The sequence below is a fragment of the Mesoplodon densirostris genome, chromosome 6 (genome assembly GCF_025265405.1).
Source record: "Mesoplodon densirostris isolate mMesDen1 chromosome 6, mMesDen1 primary haplotype, whole genome shotgun sequence".
In the NCBI taxonomy this organism is placed as follows: domain Eukaryota; kingdom Metazoa; phylum Chordata; class Mammalia; order Artiodactyla; family Ziphiidae; genus Mesoplodon; species Mesoplodon densirostris.
This window is the reverse complement of record NC_082666.1, coordinates 76769381-76796467: the sequence shown is the minus strand read 5'-3', so window position 1 is coordinate 76796467 and position 27087 is coordinate 76769381. Positions and strand designations below refer to the sequence as shown.

Below are 27087 nucleotides of genomic sequence, written 5' to 3'. Positions count from 1 at the left end.
CATCAGCAAAATGTTCTGGCTCCCAAATTCCCTTTCTATCTTTATCCCCAGCCCGAACTCTCACTGTATCAATGCTTTCAGTCTCAGCTAGATATCAGAAAAAGATGACCTACTTCCCAGTAAAGTATGAGTGCCTGGTAACCTACACCTCTTGGTGTTTTTTTAAAAGATGTACTTTGACCCTGATGAAACTCCTGATGGAATTCTGATCCTTAACAGGCAAGTTCACAAACACAGCACATCAAAGATGAACATTCTTTCGAATTCCACAACCCAGATGCTTTGTAGCCACGAGTTTTTCTTGACATTAATTACAATTGTTGTTTTCTGTGGGATGGGATTACACAGCCATTTCTAACTAGAGGCTGTGGTCTTGGAGACAGTGGACTCTCTCTCACTTGACAAGACAGTCTTAATATTTTTATAACAAAATTATGATTTTAACTAGTTGTCTATGAAATCTACTTCCCCATAAAGCTGTGTCTTACACACCTTAGCATCTTTGGGGCGTCCTACAGTAATGGACACACATGGGTCACTGAAGAATGAAAACATCTCTTAAAAACATTGATATTTCATTGTGACGCATGACTCCCTGAAGGAAAAATTTCTGTATACTTTCAGTGATAATGTGCAAAATCCTTCAAATCAACAGAGGGCCGTTAGCTTCTCCCTCATTTCTCTGCTCATCTGATCCTGAAAAGCAGAGGCTGGGAGTTGAAAGCACCTATAAGTTTCAAATTAAGGGGATCTTGGCTCAAATTCCCTCCCTGTCATACAAGCTATGTGATGCTGGACGAGTTACTTAACATTTCTGAGCCTCAGTGTCCTCACCTATAAAATCGGGTTTTAACCCTACCCCCAATTGGTTGGGAGGATTCAATGAGATCTGTACCAAGGTTCTAACACTGCATCAACCACTTCACTAGAGAAAAGTCTGACTGCATCTTACTTTATGTCCTGGGCCCCCTCACGATTAGGCATTTTACAGAGACATCAGGAGTTCTGATGGACACTTGGGAACTGAGCTGAGGGAGCCAATCCCCAACACACCCCGATTTGCAAAAATCAAGAACACAGCTTCAGAGCCCTTCTATAAACTCCATTAATGCATATTTTACATTTGTTGGTCCAATAAAGGAACAGAATGTTGCAGCTTCAAACAGTCTCCAAGCTACCTACAAAGTGCTTTTTGCGGGGAGGGGCGGGCGGGGGGGAACACAGTGAGCAAGGCAAGAGAAAACTCACCCAGGCCAATCTCATTTCAGTTTTTTAGGACTTACCGTCTCCATTCTCTTTCTTTCACCTTCCTTCATTTAATGAGCAACTATTCTATGCCTGCACTGGTAATGCCAAGAAGCAGACCTGCCCTTGAGAACTCACAATCAACCCCCCACATTAAAAGTGACCCTCCACCCAACACTAGGCCGAATCCAGGCCTCGTGGAAAACACACTGCTCTTCCAAAAGGATAAACACACCCACTAAAGTTTACATCTAATTGAGGACTTTTTTTTTTTTTTTGGCAGTTCGCTGTTTTCCAAGCGTTCGTTTTGACTAAGCTCAACCCAATCAAAAAGCTTATGTGGCTTCTCAGGAAGATAATGACCTATCCATGTAGCAGACTACACAAATAGAGCCAACATACCCAAGTTGGAGGAGATGAGACAGACAGAAGGACATGACAGCACCCCAGTTGCCAGGGCACTTGGCTGCATAAATCACTATCCCGTATATAAAGCCAAAAGGACAAGTCTGGTGACTGGAATGATATGTGACTGCGGTTTTCCCAGGACAGTTCATTACTGGGATATAATCCAATCAGGCCAACATTTATATGTGATCGTCCAATCACACTCAAAGACAACTGAGAACAACAATGCCATTGTTCCTTGGAGCTTATTACTACGCTAAAGCCAAGTGAGCGTCCTCCCCCAACCCCCGCCCAGTGACATGTGTATTCTCCTTGGCTCCTATTCTATTAATAAGTAAGAGAGATTCTTTAAGGCAGTGCACACTGCCTGCAAATATTCTGTGGTAATAAACAGCAAAAACATCACCGATGTATGATTTCTGGACAAAGTAAATCACAACCACAAAATTTAAGAAATTCAGAAAACTTAGCAATGCCTGAACTAATTTTATTTTTAACCCAGCTCTGTTTCCCCACATTTTACAGAGGAATGGCCCACAAAGAACTTTATCTTTAAGAAAGCAGATGACTAACCAGTTCCCAAATATGAGGTTTCAAGGACTGAGGAGGGTGATGATGCAATGCCAGCTGCCTTTCTTAATTCCCTAGCTTCTGTGGAATATCAGCTCATGCCAGAACTTGACTTTTTTTTTTTTTCTTAATTTTAAAGGATATTGTCAAATAAAAATAAAGCTATTTTACAAAAATACACAAAGCAGCACCACACGGCCCTTCCTCAGGCTGTAACACTACTAGCTGAAATATTTATAGACACCTGGATCAGAAATACCTATATGTTCATAACCAATCATTTTTGTTGAGGGAGTGAATTAGGTCAGTGCCCTTAAGAAGCTCCCCTTCAGCTCTATTTTCCACTCTCCAAACAAAGAAAACCTTTGTGCATTGTATCAGCCACTGTAAACTGTTTGGACATCCATTGTTGGTCCTGGCTGACTGGATGAGTCTGGCGAAAAAGAGATAAAACAGGAGATTCTGTCAATATATTTCTAGCACATTCAAATTTAAGCAAGCTTTTTGCACAGAGCCAGCTCACTCTAACTGCTAAACAAGTGGCTGAAATGAAGTTACTGCTCAAGCTTATCTTGGCCCTTAGAATATATGCTTTCCTTATCGCTTCAAATTTCTCTGAGTCTTCAGAAGTAGCACTGTAGATAGAAGCCTAAAATAAAATATTAATCAATAAATCGCTTGGCCAGTCTGCTTCTAGCTACTTACCTGAAAGCAATAATAGTAAGGTCCCTAATCAGTCAGGGTCATAGGGAAAATTATTTGAATGAGAGAGAAGATTCACAGACATTCTAAAATAAGAAAAACTCAGTTCTTTCCACATGAGACATCATTACAGGGAGGATTTTGCCAAAATTGAGCCTATATTTTTAAATGTTTCAAGAACAATACATTACGGCTCATACTTCACAAATAAGTAGAAGTGGGACAGACACTATTGCCAATGTTTTGGTAGACTAGAACGTGCTGTCACCATGAGATTTGAGGCACAAAATAGGATAAAGATCGAATCTCTTACCATTTAACTTGTCAAAAGATAAAGAAGACAGAGGGAGGAAAGGGGACATTCTCTTCAGCCCATCTATAAACCAGATTTATATATCACCTTTTTATTAAAAACTAACAAATCAGGGGAGGGATAAATTAGGAGTTTGGGATTAAAACATACACACTACTATATATAAAACAGATAACCAACAAGGACCTACTGTATAACACAGGGAATAGTCAATATCTTGTAATAACCTATAAGGAAGAGAATATTAAAAAAGAGTATATATATTTATATATATGTATAACAGAATCACCTTACTGTAAACCTGAAACTCACACAACATTGTAAATCAACTTTTTTCTTTTTTTTTTTTGCGGTACGCAGGCCTCTCACTGTTGTGGCCTCTCCCGTTGCGGAGCACAGGCTCCGGACGCGCAGGCTCAGCGGCCATGGCTCACGGGCCCAGCCGCTCCGCGGCATGTGGGATCCTCCCGGACCGGGGCACGAACCCGTGTCCCCTGCATCGGCAGGCGGACTCTCAACCACTGCGCCACCAGGGAAGCCCTCAATAAAATTTTTAAAAAATTAAAATAAAAACAAATAAATCAAAATGACTTCAAAAAGAAAATACTCATTAAGTTTCATAAAGTTATATGTAAAAGCAGCAGCTCTTAGAATCAAGTCACTTCTCAGTCTGTATTAACTTGTAGGCTAGCAAACTATAATTTCTCAAGCTTACTCATATAGAAAAGTACCAAGAATCACAGAGCAGTTGAGAAACTGAGGCCCTTCAGAGAAACAATACCTTATGTGACAGGTAGGACTTAGGGTGGCATCCACACTCAAGCAGGTGATTATAAAGTCAAAGGACTGATTTCTATAGTTCTGAACACGAATTATAGAAAGCAGTCCCTCAGTAATGATGATGATACGAGTAAATTATAACTACTGCCATTAAATTGCCATTGCAACCCCAGGAGGCATCTATGCCTTTTGTTTGCTGGCACTCAGCTTCCCCTAGTCCCAGAGACCAGAAGCCCCCAATCCCCTTGCCAACAGGGTACCAGTGAGGTGCAAGTATTTGTTTAAGATCTAAAAGGATGAAGGGAAGCAGATGCCATTTGTTTTCATTCTCCTGTAGCAGCAGTCAGAGGCAAAAACTGATTTCCCAGACCTGAGCTTTGCAGCTACCTCCAAGCTCCCTACCATTTTAGCCTCCTCTGGGCTACAGAGGCTGGGATGGTAAAAGGGTTTTTTGGAGGTCCTGGCTCAGGGCAGCAGCAGCTTTCTAACTTTCTAGGGGGCAAATCAGAGACTAGCAATGGGCCCTTTTGCTCCGTAGGCACCTAATTCTCTCCATTAAATTTCATTTTCCTTGAACTAGCTAGAACGATGTCTGTTTTTTTTCACTGAATCCTGACCCAGAGGGTTTGTAATGTCCATGTCACAGCTGAGAAAACTGAACCTGAGAAAAGTAAATTGCCTAAGGCCAAGCAAGTAAGCGTCAGGACAAGAAGAATTCACACCCAGGTCTGCCTGACTTCAACATCACAAAATCAAAGTTAAACACACAGAGTGAAAGGTAAGCCTATCTCCAACCCATGACCCAGCAATTCTACTCCTAGGAATTTACACAAGAGAAATGGGTGTGTAAGCCCAAAAAACAAACTATAGGTGATTTTCATAGCAGCTTCATCCATAATAGAAACAAAACAAAAACCTGACAACCCAAATATCCGTCAACAAAAGAATGGTTAAACAAACTGGTAAATTCATACAAATGGAGTATTTACTACTCAGCAATAAAAAAAAAAAAAAACTACTGAATTGTATAACAACACAAAGGTTACTGAGGAAAGAAACCAGACACCAAATGCTGATTTCATTTATACAGATCCTCTCAAGGTGAAGCAAGACTATAGGATGGTGAGAGATGTCAGAAGAGAGGTTCCCTTGTGGGTGGGGTGGTGAACAGTCGGAAAAGTGACAAGAGAGAGCCTTCTGGAGTGATGGAAAGTTCTATTTTTTGATCTAGGTGGTAATCACACAGGTGAATACATTCACGTAAAAGTTCATCTGGCTCTGCAACTGGATAGTGGTGGTGGCTGCAATTAATTGCCACAATTAAATGCTACTGAGTGCACGCTTAGAATGGTTAAAATAAGGTTGGGAGGGAGGGAGACACAGGAGGGAGGGGATGGGGGATATATGTACGCATATAGCTGATTCACTTTGTTATAACAGCAGAAACCAACACACCATTGTAAGGCAATTATACTCCAATAAAGATGTTAAAAAAAAAAAAAAGAATGGTTAAAACAGTGGATCTTATTGCGTTTTACTACAATAAAAAAAATCAAGCTCTCCACTTGAGAGTTGTACATTTTACTGTCTGTAAATTATACTTCAATTTAAAAAATAAAAATAATAATATAGAAAAAGCTCCATTGTGAGTAAGCAGGCTTTGGAGGACAGACCCAGGACACCACTGTTTCCACAGGAAAATTTTTCTCAGCTTCAGGCAAATGTTTTTCACCTCAGTTCTTTGGTTAATTGAATCTACCTTTCCTGCCTCTTCCTGACCCTTGAGTAAAGACATCTGCAAACTGTGCGCTTAAGCAGTATAAGCAGACCAAATACTTCTCCCAGACCTTTGATTAAAATCCGAATTAGGTTCTGCTAGAAAGAAGACCACCAATGTTCAAAATGAACTCCTTGCCTCTTCATTTCAATTTGTCGCCACTTGACTGTTTTTAGACACTTAACAATAACGCCAGAAGGAAAAGCACGAATGTTTCCAGTTCCATTTCTGGAAAATTTCAATGGCTGTCTGAGATGCCACAAATCTCTCTCCCCTCTTAAAACTCACCCAGACACTAAACAGATCGGGCCAAGGCAGGCGAAGTGCTCTCCCTGAAGTTAGGCAGAAAAACTTTGATGTGCCTGAGGTAACCCTGAAACATGGCTGCTGGTGAGTGACTTCACATCAGTCAGTAACAGTGAATGAGGCCTTGCGACAGTCACCAGGAAGCTTGTCTTCACCGCATTTGGGAAGAACAAATCAGAAAGGGTTCCCAGTGGCAGGCCTGCCTTACCTTCCGTGCTCGTGCTACAGGCAATGCGGTCCCTGGGAGAGGAGTCCATGGGGAAAGGAGGGGTGCCGGAGGCTCCCAGGATGCAGCTTTTACTAGGAAGGATGGAGGGAAAGAGGAAGGAGAAAGAACGATTCTCAGGAAGCCCTGGGAGATGGTTGCAGTTGCTGGCTTGGGGCTGCAGAGTGAGGAAGAGAATTCAGCACCCACTGAGCTGGTACATTATTTAAGCTGCAACTGAATAATAGATCTTTCCACCACTTCATGAGCTAAACAAGACAGCCACTCTTTGCAAACTGCTTTGCAGAGAGAATGCATTAGCTCTCTTCTTAAAAGAGAAAACAGGAAGAAAACACACACGCAAGTTGTTTAAGGAGTGTGGAAGCACTTAAAGATGGCATGAACCAACAGAAATTACCCAGAATGTTCTCTAGGCTTTATACCAAACACCCAATCTTAAGCACTGTAAAAGACTTCAGAGTTGATCAAATATAATTATTCATTTCCCTATAAAGAAACTGAGAACTAGAATTACACGCCTTAGCTAGTCACCAAGCTAATCCGTAGAACAGCTTATGCACCATTAAAGAAAGGGTGTGTATAAAATTCTACACCTTTTTTTTTCTTATGGACAAACTATCATCCACTCACTGTATCAATGTCAGGAATCCACTTTTCTAAGTTCTCGATGTCTTCAATTCTTACTAGTTTATGCAACAAGCCTTCTAATCAAGTCAGTACAATGTGGTCAACACTTAGTGCATGTGCTTGGTGCCCTGTCAGCTTCTGGGGTGACCAAGATGACTCAGACCAGGGAGGGGCTCACAGCTGACGGGAAATGACTGGCATGTGGCAGATGTGATAAGGGCTCGAATAAACACTGGCATGTGCACGCTAACCTGTCACAGGCCAGGAGGCAACTGATTCAGCCTGAGTGAAGAAGGGTAAGGGAGGAACTGGACTTCTAAAAATGAGCTCATCAGGAAGTTTCTTCTAAACTATTCATTCTTTTCAAAAGCAGAAATGACGAGTTTTGTTTTTTTTTTAAAGATGGGTTTTTTTAAATTGTTACTTTTATTTATTTATCTCTGGCTGCATTGGGTCTTCGTTGCTGTGTGCGGTCTTTCTCTAGCTGCGGGGAGCGGGGGCTACTCTTCGTTGCAGTGCTTCTCATTGCAGTGGCTTCTCTTGTTGCAGAGCACGGGCTCTAGGGCTCAGTAGTTGTGGCTCGTGGGCTCTACAGTGCAGGTTCAGTAGTTACGGCGCACAGGCCTAGTTGCTCCACGGCATGTGGGATCTTCCCAGATCAGGGCTCAAACCCGTGTCCCCTGCATTGGCAGGTGGATTCTTAACCACTGAGCCACCAGGGAAGTGCGGACGAGTTTTGCTAATACTAACTCCTTCAGAGAATTTCATTCTGCTTTGCTAGATATATTTGGCAACAGCCTTCCTAGGATTGAGAACGGGCTACTTGCCTCGCACAGCTACATCACCCCTCCTCCCCGTCACCCAGGCTCTCAGGTGCTCCGGGCAAGAGGAGGCAGAGAAGGAACCCCACAGCCTAGGACTTGGAACACTTCCCTTATAAGAAATGGCTCTCAGCGAATGGAAACAAACAGCTACACTTGGAACATTATTTCCTCCTCCGAAGAACAAAGCTCCAAGAAGCTACAACTCTTAGAAGAGGAGTTCAGTAAATCCTACTGATGACTAGAATGCATTATTTCCCCGGTTCACCTTCAACTAAGTGACAAAGTATAGAGTATCTGCAGTGTTCTCTCATCTCTATCAAAGGTTTTTCTAACACATACAATGGCAAACATTGTATTATTTTATTTGTACTGGATTCTGGGATTCCCTGGTTGTCCAGTGGTTAGGACTCCAGGCTTCCACTGCAGGGGGGCCAGGGTCCAAAGATCCCGCAAGCTGCGTGGCATGGCACCGCTCCCCCCGAAAGAAAAGAAAAAAAAAAAAGATACAACTGGATTCTAATCATTATCTATTAATTACAGCCTAATAACTCTTACCGACCAGCAAACTATCCCAATAATTTTCTCCCACAATGTATTACATATATTCTCTCTAAATGCCTCTGACTTGTCACTAACTATAAATATATAGCTCTATATTTAGTCCCATGCTTATATAGGGTGTCTGTCAGATGAAGCATACTATAATTAGTTTTCAAAGATGATGTCATTTTCTCTTGTGAACGGAATGTATATATTTCAGATGGCTGAGTAAAGTCTACAATACAAATAATAATTATCATATTAACTCTGAAATCCATGTTTACATATGCATATGGGTAAAATTCAGTAAACATTTGTATTCAAGGATGTGACATGAAGTCTTTGCTATAATTAATGGTATAATTTGAAATTCTGGGGCCAGTAGAGCTTCCTGTGTAACACGCAACAAATATTTTACTCTCAAAGGATCTATCAAGAGTCTTTCACCACTACTACCATTCCTGCCACCCTCCAAACTCTCCAACCCCTCAACACTCACACACAGTGATGGGGGAAGAGAAACACAAATAGAACCTATAATCTCTGAATATTCTAATCAGGCTAAATATTTAGTTTGAAAGTTAAAATAAACATTCGTGATTACTGGAATTTATACTGCTATGGTTTGCAACACACAATGGTGTATAAGTGACTAAGGAAAGCTGCATTATGTTTTTAAGGTTAAAGACCTGATTTAACTTTAACCATCTGGCAGAGGCGCTAAACAAATAACTGTGCTGATTTTAAATGACTAAAGTTACTAATTGAAGGCCTAGGACTTCTCATAAAGAGTGTGCACGCACACACAAGTAGGGATTTTGCTGACTGAAGCAAAGTGTTTTCTACTGTGGTTTTATTCACCTATCATGAACATGAACTTCAATTGCTCATTTCTCCAGGTCACGGCAGGGTTTCTTTTTTCCTACCTCAAGACTTCCAATTCCTACAACAATCCTTGTTAAAGCCTATTCTGCAGACCCAATAAAAGCTCCATTTTTAAAGAGTTAGATGTATTACATATGAGGCTGCTCGGGTCTCTGTATTCTTAGGCGCTGACGGATGGTGACTGCAATACACTTGGTAACATGGTGATGTCCCCCAGGAGTGCCAAAGCATTTCCCCCCTTTTCACTCTATCCTACTACAAATGTCACACCAACAGACTTTAAAATTGCAGAATGGCTTGCGGGAAGCAAAGAGAGGAATGAGACTTAGGGAAGACATTAAATCGCTTCACGAATACACTGTCTGCAGCAACAGAAAAGAGAACTGGGTGGACAAGAGCAAGATGTACACATTAAGACACAAAGTCCATCAAATTCAACTTTCCTGGCTTTTCTGGGCCATCCTGTGTCTGACTTTCCTGAAGGTGCGGTTGAGGGACACCTAGCGCTCCATACCTAAACGTCACACTCATATTTTAAGAGTATTTTCCAAATCTCAGATTTCAAGGGCCGTCTTCACAGTTTTGATCTTATTCTCATACCACTCATCCTGATAATTTACTATTTTTCTTAAATCGAACTCACCGTTTTATTTAATACTTATTTTTGTCTCATTCTAAGCAATCTATCCATGAAATAAATGAGTTTGGTGATCGTCTTTATGTTTTTTAGTCCTGAACTACAAGGCTCATGCACAGCAATTAAAGATTGGGCTACGTCCCTCCCTGTGCCACCTGTAAATCTGTCTGCACAGCACACTTAGGAAACAACACTGTTTTGAAGACAGCAAAAAAGGCAGAGAAAATGTTTAATTTAATAGGCATTTTTTCAATATGACAGCCCTGAGTCTCCCTTTTGAGTTCACAGGTTATCGAGACTGACACAGCTTTGGAAGATGGAGGCGCGAGCCCCCTTAAAAAACCCGAATGAGGGCTTCCCTGGTGGCGCAGTGGTTGAGAGTCCGCCTGCCGATGCAGGGGACACGGGTTCGTGCCCCGGTCCGGGAGGATCCCACATATCGCGGAGCGGCTGGGCCCGTGAGCCATGGCCGCTGAGTCTGCGCGTCCGGAGCCTGTGTTCCGCAACGGGAGAGGCCACAGCAGTGAGAGGCCTGCGTACCACATTAAAACAAAAAACTAAAAACAAAAAACCCGAATGAAACAGTCACCGTCATGGGAAGGCCCATGCAGGCCTATCCAGGCTCTAGCAGTCAGACGCTAAGTTCCAAGAAGGGCATTTCCTAATCAAGCTGCAAAAGTGGAAGCAGGTACTTTCCAACTCAGAACTCTCTTCCTCACACGGTGCCATAGGCAGTGTACAAAGTTAATCGACTGCTTTCCTAGGTAACCTTCAAACCTGGAACTAGCTATTGCCAATACCGGATGTTAGGACTGAGTGGCTGATAGCTTTTCTCCATTGCTGTTATACAGTTTTTGCAAAAATTTTAATGGGAATACCACCTCAGACCCTCATAAATTTGCTAGCTATACGAGCTTTCTCTCACAAGGGTCGTCATAAAAATTCCTGTGGGGACGAAGTAGGTTCTAAATCGTTTTAGGGAACATTTCTTTTTTAACCTTAAAAAAGCCCATGTAGGGACTTCCCTGGTGGCACAGTGGTTAAGAATCCACCTGTCAGTGCAGGGGACACAGGTTCGAGCCCTTGTCTGGGAGGATCCCACATGCCGCGAAGCAAGTAAGCCCGTGCGCCACAACTACTGAGCCTCTGCTCTAGAGCCTGCATGCCGCAACTACTGAGCCTGCGTACCACAACTACTGAAGTCCATGCGCCTAGAGCCTGTGCTCTGCAACAAGAGAAGCCACCGCAATGAGAAGCCCTTGCAGCCCAGTGAAGAATAGCCCCCACTCGCCGCAACCAGAGAAAGCCCGTGCATAGCAACGAAGATCCAACACAGCCAAAAATAAATAAATGAATACATAAATTTTTTAAAAAGCCCATGTAAAACATCGAAGTTTTTAACCCACTAAATAGGTGTTAAATCTGACCTCTGTCTGACTGTATGTTTCTGACCCTGCCCCTTGGATTTAGGATGAAGAAACAATTCAGTAAAACACGTGAGATAATCATTCTGCCGCACCCACCCAATTTTCAATGGAAAATGCCTCTCAATACCAAGGCTGGCTGGTCCAAGGCCATTCCAAGCCAGCACTTGTTGGCCCCGATTACTGTTTAGAGCCTGATCAATAAGGCATTTTATAGGGTGTCAGCTCTCAACCTCGATAAGCTAATCTGCAGCCACAACTCCTCAATGGGATTTGTTTTAGGGTTTAGGCAAGGAATTCCCGGATGGTTCATATTCTTGGTAGAGGTATGTTGAAAGTTTCAGCGTGATTACTAACCCTTCCTGAGTCTTCACCCCAACAGCCCCTCCCATACCTCAGGTCACACCCCCGCCAAATCTGCATAGCTTTTAACTACGGAACATATGACAGTACACAGGACTACAGGGGCCCCGCCTAGTTTCAAAAACTTTTCTGTCTCCTAAAAAGAAAGCCTTCTTCAGGAGAGAAAACCTTGCTAAGCTCAAAAGTCACTGTAGGGCTTTTATCTCCCTCGGAATTCCCAGGAACTTCTCCAGCATAAGAGCAATGTCTGGCTGTGACCTTTTGTCAATGTACAAAGAATCAGATTAAAAGGTAAACAAATGTAGGCAGAAACCCTTGCAAATGGAACTCCCCAGGGGGTGATGCTAAAATATTTTGGGTCTTAAGCATATGAGAGCCCCCAAAAGAGTAATATTCCCTGTGTAGGGTGTGTGGGGTAGCCCTGTTTACTGGGAAACTGGTTCACTTCTTTATAGGAAAAGTCAAGTCATTAATACATTAGGGATTTCTGTGACTTTTTTTTTTTCTTTTTCTCAAAGTTCTCTTCCTGGCATTTAAAGCCTTTCAACAGAGTGTGAGCATCTCTTGCTCTTTCCCTCAGCAACTGCCCTAACATACCTGGCACCTCCTATCGGTCCTTAGTAACCCAGAGCCCAGCACTTAATAGAGTTTTCAGCACCTGTTTTGGTTCTTATTACAGTTGGCCCTCCATATCCAAGGATTCAACCAACTGTGGATCAAAAATATACAGGGGGGAAAAATTCCAGAAAGTTCCAAAAAGCAAAACTTGAATTTGCCACACACCAGCAACTATTTACACAGCATTTACATTGTATTTACAACTATTTCCATAATATTTATATTGTATCCGGTACTGTAAGTAACCTAGAGAGGATTTAAAGTGTACAGGAGGATGCCCTTAGGTTATAGGAAAATACTACACCATTTTATATAAAGGGCTTTGAGCATCCTTGGATTTTGGTACCTGAGGGGGGTCCCAGAACCATTCTCCCCCCCATCCCGGGATACTGAGGGATGACTATACTAGCTACTGTCTACTTAGCATCCACTAGCCAGGCACCCTATGTCATTTCACTCAGTCCTCGTCTTAGAGACGCATTATTAGCCCCATTTTCTAGGCTGGCTTACCCTGTGAGGTATCTGTTCAAATGGCAAACTTTCTTCCCAAAAAGAAACCCTGAAGGGAGTGTGCACAGAACAAACCCACACTTTGTTGCATTTCTGTATTGCAGAGTGTGCATCTGTATCGCATACTCCCTCCCTAAGCCGCAGGTATCCCAGCAGAGAGAGTTCGCAGGGTCTTAAAAAACATCTAAACTTTGCAGATCAAACAGACGACTCTTGACGGCAGAAGTTGAGTCTTGCTTATCTTGTACCCCACCTGCTCACAGTGGACCGGCACAAGTGGGTGCTCATTAAGTTATCAGCTGTGTGGTCCTGAAAAAGCTACAGCAGCAACTCAGGGGGAAAACAATCTCCCTTCATTAATCTCTGACAGCAGCTCAGAAAAAGCTCAAGAAACACCTCAAAAGCCACGGTTGCCTTAGTAAAGCACCCTCCTTCTCTCGTCTCCCCAGAGAGGGGAAACTACAGCATCCTGTTCATGCTTCTAATTGGAATGCATCAGAGTCTTAATTATTTGCATTCTTCCCCAACAAGACAGTGTGGTAGAGGCACACTCTTAACATTTGTATTCCCCACACTGAAGCGAAGTTGTTCATGAAAATTTATTGAATAACCATATTTCATTCTCTCAGGCAAGATATTACATGGCATTTTTGCCACAAATGCAATCACTACTAGTAACTCCTCACTTAAAATGAAAATGGTCCACTTCCAAGGTTTGCGTGTAGACTGTCTCTCCCAGGAATAATCCTGACACAGGTGGACCTGTTCTCCCAAGGTGACTGTCAACGCACCCAGCACAGACCACCTAGAGATCTGAGGAAAAGGGCCTCTTCTCTGCTGGGATTCCCCTAGCTGAGGGAGGGAGGAAGGGAGGGAGGAAGGAAGGAAGGGAGGGAGGGCAATAGGATGGGATTTGTCTACGCTGAGAACTGCAGGGAAACCACAACCATTACTCAGGCCAGACAGCTGCCAAGGAAGCAGCGCTGCCTAAGAACTGAAGCTAAAATAGAGGTGGGAGGCTGTATTCCTTTCCATTACTAAGCCCTGGAGTATTCACTCCCAAGTTCATCCACATTTCAAGAATGTTAAAACCCTGATTATTTATAACTTAAAATAACCTACTGTGTAAAAGCAGAAACTTTACAAATGAAGACACAAAAGAAAAGCAACTGGTGACAGGTAAGATAATACCAGAGTACACATCCATTCCCTACTGCAAATAACTTTTACTTATATTGCAGAGGCAACTGATTAAAAGGGAAAGAGAGGATTCTGGTCTCCAGAGAGTTGTCAGTTTGTCTCACGCACACACGCCTGTAATTTTGCATCAAGTAGAGAGTGCGGTTTGAAACACAGAAGGAAAACACAAAGGCATAGGGCAGGCGACACAACAGGAACAACGAGATGCCTCCGAAGTAGTAGCGATCCAAGACAGAGTTCAAGACAGTCTTCCCTACTCGCGACTTAACCTGAAATCCAAGTGACTTTAGAGAACAGAGAAAAGGGTCCAGAAGCCCTGGAGGCCACAAGCCACCACCTCTGTCCGGTGAAACTTAGTCCCTGCCCTCAACCCCACCTCCGGATGGGAGAATTCCAGCCACCTAATGAGCATCTGGGAAGCCCACCACGCGCTCCCATGCCCCGTCCTCACGACCCTTCTCCCAGCCAAGCGGGACGCAAGAGGGCACTTACTCGGAGCCAACCTGACATCTCCCGCCGGGGTGGAAACCCGCGATCTCCTCGCACCGGCATCTTCGGGCGCGGGTCCCGCGTGGACGCGCAGGTCCAGGACCCAGTTCCACCTCCTCCTCCTCCTCCTCCTCCTCCTCCGGGCGGCAGGTCAGTCCTCCGACCCGCAGCCGGGTTTTAGCCAGGTGCCGGCCCGCGGGAACCCACCCCTTTGTCCCTCCCCCCTCGGCGCGGCGTCGGCCCGCCCCCGGCCCGAGGCAGCGCTTCGGCGCCCGCCGCCTGGCCCGGGAAACTCTCAAATGGGCCGCTACCACCCCCGCGCGACCCGGGGGAGGGTTCGCCGGCGCCGCGCCCTCGAGGTCCCCGCAGAGGGCCGTGTCACGCGCGACTCCCGGCCGGGGACGAAGGAGGGCGGCAGCAGCAGGGGGACCCCGAGGACAGAGCGTCCCGCGGCCCCGACACCCAACCCCCCCACCGGCGGACCTGATGGTTCGCTCCGCGGCGAGCTCTGCGAGCAGCAGGTCCGGCTCCGGGCGCCCGCCGGGGGAGCTCTGCAAGTTTGCGTGTAGCAGCGAGCCCTGGGCGGCCTGTTTGTCCACGGGTTCTTCCCTCAAGGTCGCGTGCGCATCCTGTACGAACCCTTTCTGGAGAGGTTTGCAGAACCTCCTTCCGAGTTCTCTTCGAAAAGGAACCGAGAAGTTTTTTCTCTCCTGCCTAGAGGACACACACACACACACACTACCCCTACGTTTAAAACACGACTTTTGAGGAAAATATACTCCAGGTTATCTCTTTGGCACATTTCCAATAACTCCAGTAAAGAGATCAAAACTCCTCTCCCATCACCAGCTTTTCAAAGGCTTTCTTTAAAAAAGTAGGTCACAAATGCTTATCAGGCAGGATTCATCGAATTCAACTCAGTACATTTATTCGTTTTAGAGTCCTCTATGTATAAAGAATTGTGCACGATAAATCAACGTTTCCTTATTTTAAGGGCATGTAAATTATTTGGAGAATCAAAACAGGTACACTGATTACAAATATAATCTTGGATTTGAAATCTTAAGGAAACCATGTTGTAAGAGAAAAAAGTATGGCCCATCCTGCTCTTAAGTTGAAAAGCGAAACTCGGCCTAGACTCACAAGAAGGTAAAAGGTAAAAAGGTCTGATCTGACCAGCTGACAAGATACAGATGCCGGGCTCTCTCCCCGAAAAGTTGCTTCACTTCCTGCCTAATCAAAACAAGTTTGGCAGTTTATGTGGAAAAACAAGTACAGCAGATGCCTCTCTGAAAGTGTTAGGCTTCTGGCCTCCTTTGGAATGGCTAAGTGCCTGCCTCTGAATAAAAAGCACTGTGAGTAACATTTCCCATTTTCCTTCAAGTCTCCAGAATTAGACGTTTTGGCTGTCTTCCTGATGTAAGGTGTCACTCTCCTGTTGAAAGAGCCATTTAAAAAAAATGTTTCCCAAATTAGGCGGTGCGGACAAATAATAACAATGGCAGCATTTGTGAACTGGTCACACCTTAGTGGCATGAGCTTACACCACTAAGCATTTAAAAAGGAACAAAGGAACCCAGAATGTAGCAATTATATCTGCTGAATTTCCTTTTTCTCTCTAGAGTTCCACTGTCCAATATGATAATCACTTGCCACATGTGAGTACTGAATACATTTAAATTTAAATTAACTAAAATTAGGGCTTCCCTGGTGGTGCAGTGGTTAAGAATCCGCCTGCGAACGCGGGGGACATGGGTTTGAGCCCTGGTCGGGGAAGACCCCACGTGCCGCGGAGCAACTAAGCCCCGTGCACCACAGCTACTGAGCCTGCGCTCTAGAGCCCGTGAGCCACAACTACTGAGCCCGTGTGCCACAACTGCTGAGGTCCACGCGCCTAGAGCCTGAGCTCCACGACAAGAGAAGCCACTGCAATGAGAAGCCCGCGCACCACAAGAAAGAATAGCTCCCACTCGCCGCAAGTAGAGAAAGCCCGCACACGGCAACGAAGACCCAATGTAACCAAAAATAAATAAATAAAATAGATAAATTTGTTTTAAAAAATTAACTAAAATTAAAGGAAACAAAAAATTCAGTTTCTTAGTCACATTAGTCACATTTCCAGTGCTCAATCAGTAGCCACATGTGGCTAGTGGTTACACTGGACAGTGTAGATATAGAATATTTCCATCCTTGCAGAAAGTTCTATTGCATCACACTACTCCAAATGATGACATATTTTTACAGTAGAAATACAAATATTTTGGCACAATACATAGTTCTGACTCAGATGTTGAAAAAAAGTGATTCAATTGATACAGTAGCATTGCTGGTGGCGGTATAAATCAGTACAACTCTTTGGAAAAACAAGTTATAGTAGTACATATTTTACACATGTGGGCTTGCACATGTGAACCCCACTCGTAGAATTTTTTTCTCTGAAGAACTTCTATCCAAGAAGTAATTACCAAACACCTTCTGTCAAGTCAGAACGCCCTCATAAAAGACTTAGGCTCTATCCTCAGAGAGTTCAGTTTGTTGTAGTAGACAATCAGTAAATAATAAGAAACCACGTAAGTGTTGACATTCCTGGCAGACTCAGGGTAGTCTGGGGGCTTTCAGGAGAGGTGTTCCTCACCAGACTAGGGGTATGGAGTTTAGGGAAGGCTTTCCAGAAACGAGGTACTTACACATTCTAAAGGACACATAGGAATGAGTGTGAGACAAAAAGAGGGGCAAGAGCTTTCCAGGTGAAGGCAATAAATAACAAGTGGAGAAACAAGGAAGGAAGACCATGGGCTTGCTCTTGAGATGCCAGGAAGTAAGGCTGTCCAGGCAAGCAGGGGCAGTGTTCTACTGTGACACAATAGAAGTGGAATTAGACTGGCATTTTATAAAGATCACTCTGTCAGCTTCTTGGAAGATGGATGAGTTGGGTGGGAGCTGTGGGGAGGGACATCAGTAAGAATGACAAGACCAGCAAAAAAAAAAAAAAGGATTTTTGTGGGAATGCAGGTGAGAGATGATGTGGCTGTGAAGTTAGACAAAAGGAGCCACTTCAAGAGAAATTAAGGAAGTGTAATCAGCAGACTGGGTGCCTGCCTGATCAGATGTGAGGTAAGGAAGAGGGAAGTGAGCCTACGGTGACTCTTAGGTTTCTGGCTTAACTAAGTAGATGACGGTGCCTTTTGCCAAAATAGGAAACACAGGAGTGGGAGCAGATTTTGAGAGGGGCTTGAAGAAGGATGGTGAATTCGATTAAGGACTGATTGAGTTTTGAGGACTATGAGTTCTCCAGGTGGAGATGTTCAAGTATCTACTATATGCCAGGTATTGATGAGTGTTTGGGTAGAGAGATTTGAGGTGGAGGAAGAGATTTGGAAATCGCCAATGTATCAAGAAAGCTGAAGTCATGGGAGATAATGAGACTTTTCAGAGAAGTGATGAAGACTGAGGCAGGAGAAGAGTAAGGATAGAACCCATCCCTGGGAATGCCAATATTTAAGGGGCAAGCTTAGGTCCTCAGAATAGAGATAAAAGAGGAACTGCCAGAAGGGGAAGGAAAAAATCCTCTGGTGCAGGGTGTCCAAAAAGTCAAGAGAAGAATGAATTTCAAGAAGGGAAGAATAGCCAACATGGAACTTTGAGGAGCTCAACTAAGATAACAACAGAAGACATTCACCAGGAAGAGGACCACTGCTCATCCTGGCCAGTGCTCTTTCAATGGCAAGATGGGACTGGAGATTAGATGACAGAGGGTGACTGGGAGGTGGGACAGCACTTCACTGTATGCCTATTTATAACACAAGATGGAAACCATCAATGTCCAAGGATGGAGGGCTATTAAATTACAGCAAATCAACTTAATTGGCACAGCAAGCCATCATTTAAAATTATATAAAGAAGTCTGGGACTTCCCTGGCAGTCCAGTGGTTAAGACTCCATGCTTCCATTACAAGGGGCATGGGTTTGATCCTTGGTTGGGGACCTAAGATCCCACAAGCCATGCAGTGCAGCCAAAAAAAAAAAAGCATCTATTCTGCTGATGGCAATAACCAAGAAATTACAAAAGAAAAGAAAAGAATTGGAAAGTATATGAGAACATGCTTTGATGAATGGATAGGATTGTGTGTTTTTCTTTTTGAATTGTAGTTATTAAAAAAATTGTAGTTATTGTTTGTGCAATAGATAATTTTTCAAAACTTGTCATTATGTATTACAGTGTAAGATCCTTAAATTATAGTCAGAAGACCTCAAATAAATGTAATAAACTTAACACTTTTGGGCTTCCCTGGTGGCGCAGGGATTGAGAGTCCGCCTGCTGATGCAGGGGATGTGGGTTCGTGCCCCGGTCCGGGAGGATCCCACATGCCGCGGAGCGGCTGGGCCCGTGAGCCATGGCCGCTGGGCCTGCGCGTCCGGAGCCTGTGCTCCGCAACGGGAGAGGCCACAACAGTGAGAGGCCCACGTACCACACACACACACACACACACACACAAAGCAGGGGGCTTGCTCACAGCATGAAGAGAAAGACATGTAAACAAACAATGACAAGGCACAAGAATTGCTCAAGTACATGTACGACTGAAGTGCTGACAGTTAAAACTCTGCCTGAGGAAAGGGCACTCTTCAGGAGACAAGGCCCGGCATCCCCTTAACTTTCCAAATCAAAGGACCATGCCAATAACTGTGCATATTCACTTAAAGGACTCCTTCTTCCACAAGCAGCCACCCACAGCCCCTAAAAGAACATCCAGGAGAGAGGCATTCAAAGTTTTGCTCTGCCCCTCATGGCTTCACATTTTGTTATTTAATGTTACACTTGCTCACTTTCAAAGTTTAACTCCACGTGCGTGCACCTAGGAATGGCCCTGTAAGCACACAGCGAGAAGGTGGCTGTCCACAAGCCAGGAAGAGGGCCCTCACTAAGAACCAAGTCTGCCAGCACCTTGATCTTGGACTTCTCAGCCACCAGAACTGTGAGAAGTAAATGTCTGTTGTTTAAGCCACCCTCTCTGTGGTGTTCTGTTCTAACAGCCTGAGCTAAGGCAGCCTCAATGTCCTACATGAGTGGACCCTGCTGCCTTCTCCAAGCACAGCTCAGGCTACACACTCCCAACCTCACTTCCTGGAGCTACACTGGCCTTTCTTTGTAGTTGTCGCTCTTGAGACCCTGCCAAGCTCATTCCTGCCCCAGAGCCTTTGCTGGAGCTTCTCTGCCTGGACCACAGAGCCAGCTCCTGCTTAGATTTCTCTTTCCATCTAAAGTAGGAAGCATCCCTTGAGGTGGCTATCAGGAAGCAATGCCCTCAGGAGAAAGCCAAGTCTAAATTAAAGCAAGGAGGTGGAGGCCAGCTGAGTGTTTCATTTACTGTGAATCAAGGGTTTCAGAGAGCCCAGTGCAGGGGTATGAAAGGGGGTGGGGGGGTAACGGGTTTGTTTAGGGGAAGTGAAGACCAGAGAGGAACAACAGCAGGAAGGGAGAACAGCCCAAGAAAGGGCCCCCTCTTTTTTTTTTTTTTTTTTTTTTTTGCGGTACGCGGGCCTCTCACTGTTGCGGCCTCTCCCGTTGCGGAGCACAGGCTCTGGACGCTCAGGCTCCCGGCCATGGCTCACGGGCCCAGCCGCTCCGCGTCATGTGGGATCTTCCCGACCGGGGCACGAACCCATGTTCCCTGCATCGGCAGGCGGACTCTCAACCACTGTGCCACCAGGGAAGCCCAGAGCCCCCTCTTTTTAAACATCATCATCGTCATCATCATTATTACCACTATTGGTAACATGTTAGCATTGCTGCTATCATCACTACATGAAAAGGTGTCAGAGTAAGAGCAAAAAGGATGAAAAAACATCAGGAATCAGACTTAACGGGGAGAGAAAGTTCTCAGTTCTAAATGGATGCTGCCTTCTATTCGCCTCTCCTCTCCCTGCCAGTGACACAAACTCCAAACCCCAGCATCCCCCATACCCGCCCCGCCCTGTGTAAGAACTCGGCAATGGGTTCACCTGGCCACAAAGTTGTCAAAAGAATTAGCTGTGCAACTCAGAGTCAGCTGCATGGATTATAAGTCTGAGGAGGCCCCAGCATGGCGTTACGGGGGGAGTTCTGGCTGGAAGGAGGTGGCTGTGGTCTGGGCTGACCTTGGGGTGCAAGGCTGTCAATGGGCAGGCTTCTAGGAGACTTACGGGGCTGGTCTGGGTGTGCTCAGGCTGGCAGGCAAGGCAAGGTGTACTCAGCCTGATTAACAGGGAATTGAGATAGAGCATAATCCAACTCCAAACCTGGAGATCCTAGAAGCACTTTCTGGGGTATGGTCTCATCTGGGCAGACCCTGCTAGAGAGAGCGCTCTGCCTGTGGGGGAACCCTCCCCTCCTGGCAAGGTGCCCTGGGTCCTAGAGGCACTGTGCTCTGTGTTTTGACATTTTTAAAAATTATTTTACTACTATTTACATTGCCGAATATATAAAATCCACACTCTTCAGGGACAGGTGCTGCTTGTTAACCCTCCATTAAAAAACAAAAAAACCTGGATAGAAAGTAATTGATCAAATGCACATTGTGTGCCGCAAATCTTTCAAACACTATTTTAACTCTTTTAATGCAAACCCTCCCATCGCCCCTGTATATTTGGCATTATTGCCCTACTTTAAGATGAGGAAACCAAACTTCCCGGAGGAAAGCAGCTTGCCCAGGGTCATCACCGAGTAGATGGTGGGTAAGACTCCAGACCTATTGGACTCAAAGCCCATTCTCATCACTGCTCTCCGGCCCCTCCCCTCTACAGCAATAAAACAATTGCACACAGCTGGGGTAGAGGTAGGTCTTTGGTAGTTATTATTGTTGTTTTCCTTTTGGCTCCTTTTAACAGAACTTAAGAGGGGTTTTGCTGACACAACAACTGAACAAACAATGCTGGGGAATATTTGTGAAAATCTTCCTGTACAATATTAGAAAGGTAAATGCCGCAAATGTCATTTGACTCCAGCTAGTGAGCCAGTAATTAGAATTCTCAATTCAAATATGATTCTGGTGCTAAGAATTCCAGTGGTCCCTCTCCCAGAATAAGTTCCTTAAGAGAAACACTTTAATAAGGTAATAATTTTCCTTTTTAAGGAAAAATGCCCTCATCTCCCATGCAAGGGAGGGAATCTAAGGTGAGAGAGGCCCAGGGGACTGTCCACGTGATACACAAGTCCTCCAGGGAGACCAGAGGGGACCCTGGCAACACCTGAATTTCTTTTAAAAAATTATCACCAGAATCCTCTAGCCCTAAGAACTCAGTACCCTGATAGACACAGATTGAAATTGTTGAAGTGTCTCCTTAACTGTCAAAGAATCCTCAGACCTGAAAGGGGCCTTAGAAAAAAGCTGCAAACAGTTTTCCAGGGCAGCCATGCAAAACAGTGCAGGCCTCTTAAAACAAAGGAAGCTGGGCCTGGGAAAGGCACTTCCAAGAGGCATTCAATAAAGCTTGAAACATGGCTCGTAGCATTTGTTTCTATAAGAACAGCTTTCTAAATTTTCCTGATGATAAGAATCACCTGAGGCATCCCAGGTCCCTCCCTGAGATACTGATTCAGTGGATCTGAGAAGGGCCCTGGGGAAATTTACATTTTTAGCAGGTACCCACCAGGCTGAGTCTTATCATCAGGGAGGTTTAGGACATTCTGCTAAAGGGACATTGTTACAGTTCTCTGACCCAAGACAGGAAGGTTACCATTTTGAAAGGAGGTAAAACATTTCGAAGGTCAGAAAATAATTCTCTACTTGCAAAACGTCTTTGGTTTACAAAAGAAAGGGTCTGATATTATAATCCTTTGGTATGCTGATTTGCATATGTATTTGTATATACACATATGTTTGGATTTCAGTTATTTTTAATTAAATGATACTTGTTTATTTGCACAAACCATACAGTAGATCACACAAAAAACAGTAAAATGCAACTAAAGTGTCATCATCCAGAGCAAACTACTGTTAATAATTGGATGAGCATCCTTCCAGGTACCTCCATGCACAGGTAAGCATGTAGGTATCATACATAATGTTATACCCCTGGGACTATACTAGACACGCTCTTTTGCTACCTGTTATTTCTACATAGGAATATTGTTTGACTAATTTTTTCATGGCAATATAGATCTATATTATCATTTTTCTAGCTGCATAATATTTCATTTGTATGAATATACCATAATTTGCTGAATAAATACTTTAAATTTCTTTTAAAAACTGGTATAGAGGACAAAGTAAAAATCAGATGGATGAAACTCCTAAGATTTTCCATAGACAGTGAGAAAACAAGTAGTTTGTAAGACTCAGGTACAATTCATAAGATGTGTATAGTGTACAGAACTTCCCTGGTGGTCCAGTGGGTAAGACTCCGTGCTCCCAATGCAGGGGGCCCAGGTTTGATCCCTGGGCAGGGAAGTAGATCCCACATGCATGCCGCAACTAAGAGTTCGCATGCTACAACTAAGAAGTCCGCATGCAACTAAGACATGGTGCAACCTAAATAAATAAATATATATATTTTTAAAAGATGTGTATAGTGTACATAGTATGTTAGCAACGTGTAAGACATGTTAAAAAACAAAATAAATGGAGTGTTTTTTTATGTTAAATATAGATGAAAAGAATGAAACAAATAAGAATGTTACTTATAAATAGAAGGGTTCTGATGGAAGGACAAAGTAAATCATAAATATTCATATTGAATAAAATATTAATAAATGTAATAATGTCTAATTTACAATTGTATTTATTTAGATATAATATAAGGTAATAATATATTTTTATAACTTTATATTATTGTTAATAATAAATATTCCCTATCTAATAAAATATTAATGATACATAATAGAGCCCAGCTCATGTTGCCTCCAGATTGACAGCTAAATCATCCTAAATTGATCACCCATTGGTGACACCCATTATGTCCAATTCTGGTCCCATGTATACTCTGCCCCAAAACGCAGACAAGTTACTAGTGAGCTATAGCTACTGGCCAGGTATACTTGCCCTGCATCCCTCCGATGGAGCAAGCCTATGCTGGCTTCAGACACCTTTTATCTGCTAAGACCACTTGTTCAACCACAGGTCTGTTCTTTGTGACCACACCATCACTGGGGAAAGCTGACACCGCACAGAGACAGGACATATAAGGATTGCAAGCACAGGTTCCAGAGTATGGACTTTTCACCCTATTAATATCCTAACCTAACTATGTTAAAGTGTTCGAATCTTTTCCCCTTGCTTCTCACTTCATGTTTTCAAATTGAATAAATCGTGTGACTGCAACACCCGACTTTGGTGTCTGAGCCTTTCTGTCTCATAATCTCTGGGAGAGCTTGCCTGGCAGTGTCCTTGGAGGCTAAGACTGCATCAAGGTAATTTCCCACATTCCTAGAGTAATGGAGAGAAGCAAGCAATAGGGAATTCCTGTCCAGGGTATTTTGTCTAATCTCGCCCTACAATCAGATTACCTCTAAATGAATCAAAGTTTTGGCTGAAGTGAAAATCACTGTCACCAACCACTGAACTAATGAAAATGTGAAGTACCAAAATCAGGGCTCCAGTGATGACACTCCTCCCAACCAGAAGCTAATTGCATTATTTTATTATAATGGGAATCATAAAATAAGCTTACTCCAGCCTTCCCCACACAGCCACAGCACCAGGGGCCCAATAAAGGCAGCACACACACACACAATGTAACTGCTGATTGAAAATTCAATTGCATATCTCAGCCACAGAAGAGCCCTTGTCCATGAAAATTTCCTTAGGTAGTGCTGTGCTTAGCCTAGAGGGTACCTGAAGCCAGTTACTGGATCCCTGAGTGTCTGGAATAGATGGAGGATGAAGTGCTGAAGAGAGAGGCAGGTGGTGGGGAGGAAAAAGGGTGATAAATACAGAGATTCCTTTTAAGAAATGTGGCTGTGAAAAGTAACAGAGAGGTGGGGCTCTGGGTTCACAAGCCCCTAGTCATCTTTGAATTCTTGGGTTCTGGGCTCTCTAAAACATGCAGGAGTATAATTAAATTTATGTTTCAGAACCTAGATGGAATATTACTCATCTATGTCCTATACTTAAAATGTCCAGACATCTCAGATTTCCAGAGATAGGCCAATGGCCACCACTCTGTCTTGCTGATTTCATAAGTGAACCATGCACTCTAATTTTTGTTTGGAAAACATGGTAGACTATAACTAACACATTCAAAAGTAAAAATAAACACTTCTTATTTTTATTTTTCTTCCACTTCAATGGTACACCAATTTCTCACAATGAAAGTTTGCTTAAATTCCTAAAATGACAAAGTCTTTGTATCTACATATTTGGAGCAATGCTCTTTCATTTTAAATATTTAGAGAAGAAAATACGGAATTATTCTTAGGGTACTGATAAAACTATTTGTCTGAAATCTCTAGAGTTAGACAATTAAGTTGCCTGAACCCCTGAATGCTGAAATAATTCCAAGAAAATGTATTTAAAATACAAGTGCAGGACTAACACGTTGCTTAAAACATTTAGGCTGGTTTGAGAAGGAAATTAAGAATAGAACATCTCATGTCTGCTTCCAGGTCAGCTGAGGGCCGGGAAGGAGGTGCACCAGCCACGAGTGACAGGCAGAGCCCGACAACACTGGAACAGCCCTTGGGCTGAGTGGAGGTAGTTCCTCCACTGAAGCCTTGAACCCCTCAAACTCATCCATGAGGACTGGAATCAACTTCTTCCAAACTTCCATTAATGTGAGAAACAGGCTGAGGGAGATTTGGGCTGTGCCTGGGTTCCACAACCAGCAAGTGACTGAGGCATCACTTCATCCAGTTCTTCTGACTTTAAACCCTTCTGCTCTCTCAAGTGTCAGGTGCCTGCCACAGTTTCCCAACCAGGGATCGAACTCGTGCCCTCTGCAGTGAAAGCGCGGAGTCTTAACCACTGGACTGCCAGGGAATTCCCCAGAATCTGCTTTTTACCAAGACTCCTCCCGCCAACCAGGCAGGTGGCTGACAGTTTTTGTGCTTGAGCCAGGTGTCAGGCCTGAGCCTCAGAGGTGGGAGAGCCCAGTTCACGACATTGGACCACCAGAGACCTCCCGGCCCCACATAATATCAAAAGGTGAAAGCTCTCCCAGAGATCTCCATCTCAACGCTAAGACCCAGCTCCACTCAACGACCAGCAAGCTACAGTGCTGGACACCCTATGCCAAACAACTAGCAAGACAGGAACACAACCCCACCCATTAGCAGAGAGGCTGCCTAAAATCATAATAAGTTCACAGACACCCCAAAACACACCACCGGGCGTGGTCCTGCCCACCAGAAAGACAAAATCCAGGCTCATCCACCAGAACACAGGCACCAGTCCCCTCCACCAGGAAGCCTACACAACCCACTGAACCAACCTTACTCACTGAGGGAAGACACCAAAAACAATGGGAACTACGAACTTGCAGCCTGTGAAACGGAGACCCCAAACACACAGTAAGTAAAGCAAAATGAGAAGACAGAGAAATACACAGCAGATTAAAGAGCAAGGTAAAACCCCAACAGACCAAACAAATGAAGAGGAAATAGGCAGTCTACCTGAAAAAGAATTCAGAGCAATGATAGTAAAGATATCCAAAATCTTGGAAACAGAATGGAGAAATACAAGAAACATTTAACAAGGACATAGAAGAACTAAAGAGGAAAAAAACAGTGATGAACAACACAATAAATGAGATTAAAAATTCTCTAGAAGGAATCAATAGCAGAAAAACTGAGGCAGAAGAACGGATAAGTGACCTGGAAGATAAAATAGTGGAAATAACTACCACAGAGCAGAATAAAGAAAAAAAAAAGAATGAAAAGAATTTAGAACAGTCTCACAGACCTCCGGGAAAACATTAAAGGCACCAACATTCAAATTACAGTGGTCCCAGAAGAAGAAGAGAAAAAGGGACTGAGAAAATATTTGAAGAGATTATAGTTGAAAACTTCCCTAATATGGGAAAGGAAATAGTTAATGAAGTCCAGGAAGCACAGAGAGTCCCATACAGGATAAATCCAAGGAGAAACACACCAAGATACATATTAATCAAACTATCAAAAATTAAATACAAAGAAAAAATATTAAAAGCAGCAAGGGAAAAACAACAAATAGCACACAAGGGAATCCCCATAAGGTTAACAGCTGATCTTTCAGCAGAAACTCTGCAAGCCAGAAAGGAGTGAAAGGACATATTTAAAGTGATGAAAGAGAAAAACCTACAACCAAGATTACTCTACCCAGCAAGGATCTCATTCAGATTCGACGGAGAAATTAAAACATTTACAGGGCTTCCCTGGTGGCGCAGTGGTTGGGAGTCCGCCTGCCGATGAAGAGGAGGGTTCATGCCCTGGTCCGGGAAGATCCCACATGCTGTGGAGCGGCTGGACTTGTGAGCCATAGGCTGCTGAGCCTGCGTGTCCGGAGCCTGTGCTCCGCAATGGGAGAGGCCACAACAGTGAGAGGTCTGCATACGGCAAAAAAAAAAAACCCAAAAAAACATTTACAGATGAGCAAAAGCTAAGAGAAATCAGCACCACCAAACCAGCTCTACAACAAATGCTTAAGGAACTTCTCTAGGCAGGAAGCACAAGAGGAGGAAAAGACCTATA

The 27087-nt window shown here is 43.8% G+C and overlaps 1 protein-coding gene across 7 annotated transcripts in view; it reads right to left on the bottom strand.

The window, feature by feature from the left end:
* TJP2 (tight junction protein 2) overlaps positions 1-27087 on the bottom strand; it is a 134381-nt gene that overhangs the window by 70887 nt on the left and 36407 nt on the right. For 2 of the 7 annotated variants that reach the window (XM_060102262.1, XM_060102267.1), the window contains exon 1: positions 14448-14587. The exons of 4 other annotated variants lie outside the window; for them this stretch is intronic. In XM_060102262.1, coding sequence (XP_059958245.1) covers positions 14448-14507 — 60 coding nt within the window. In that variant the 5' untranslated portion in view covers positions 14508-14587. Of the gene's footprint in view, positions 1-14447; positions 14588-14927; positions 14982-27087 lie in introns of those variants that run through there. One more of the 7 variants, XM_060102265.1, reaches the window with a different exon arrangement.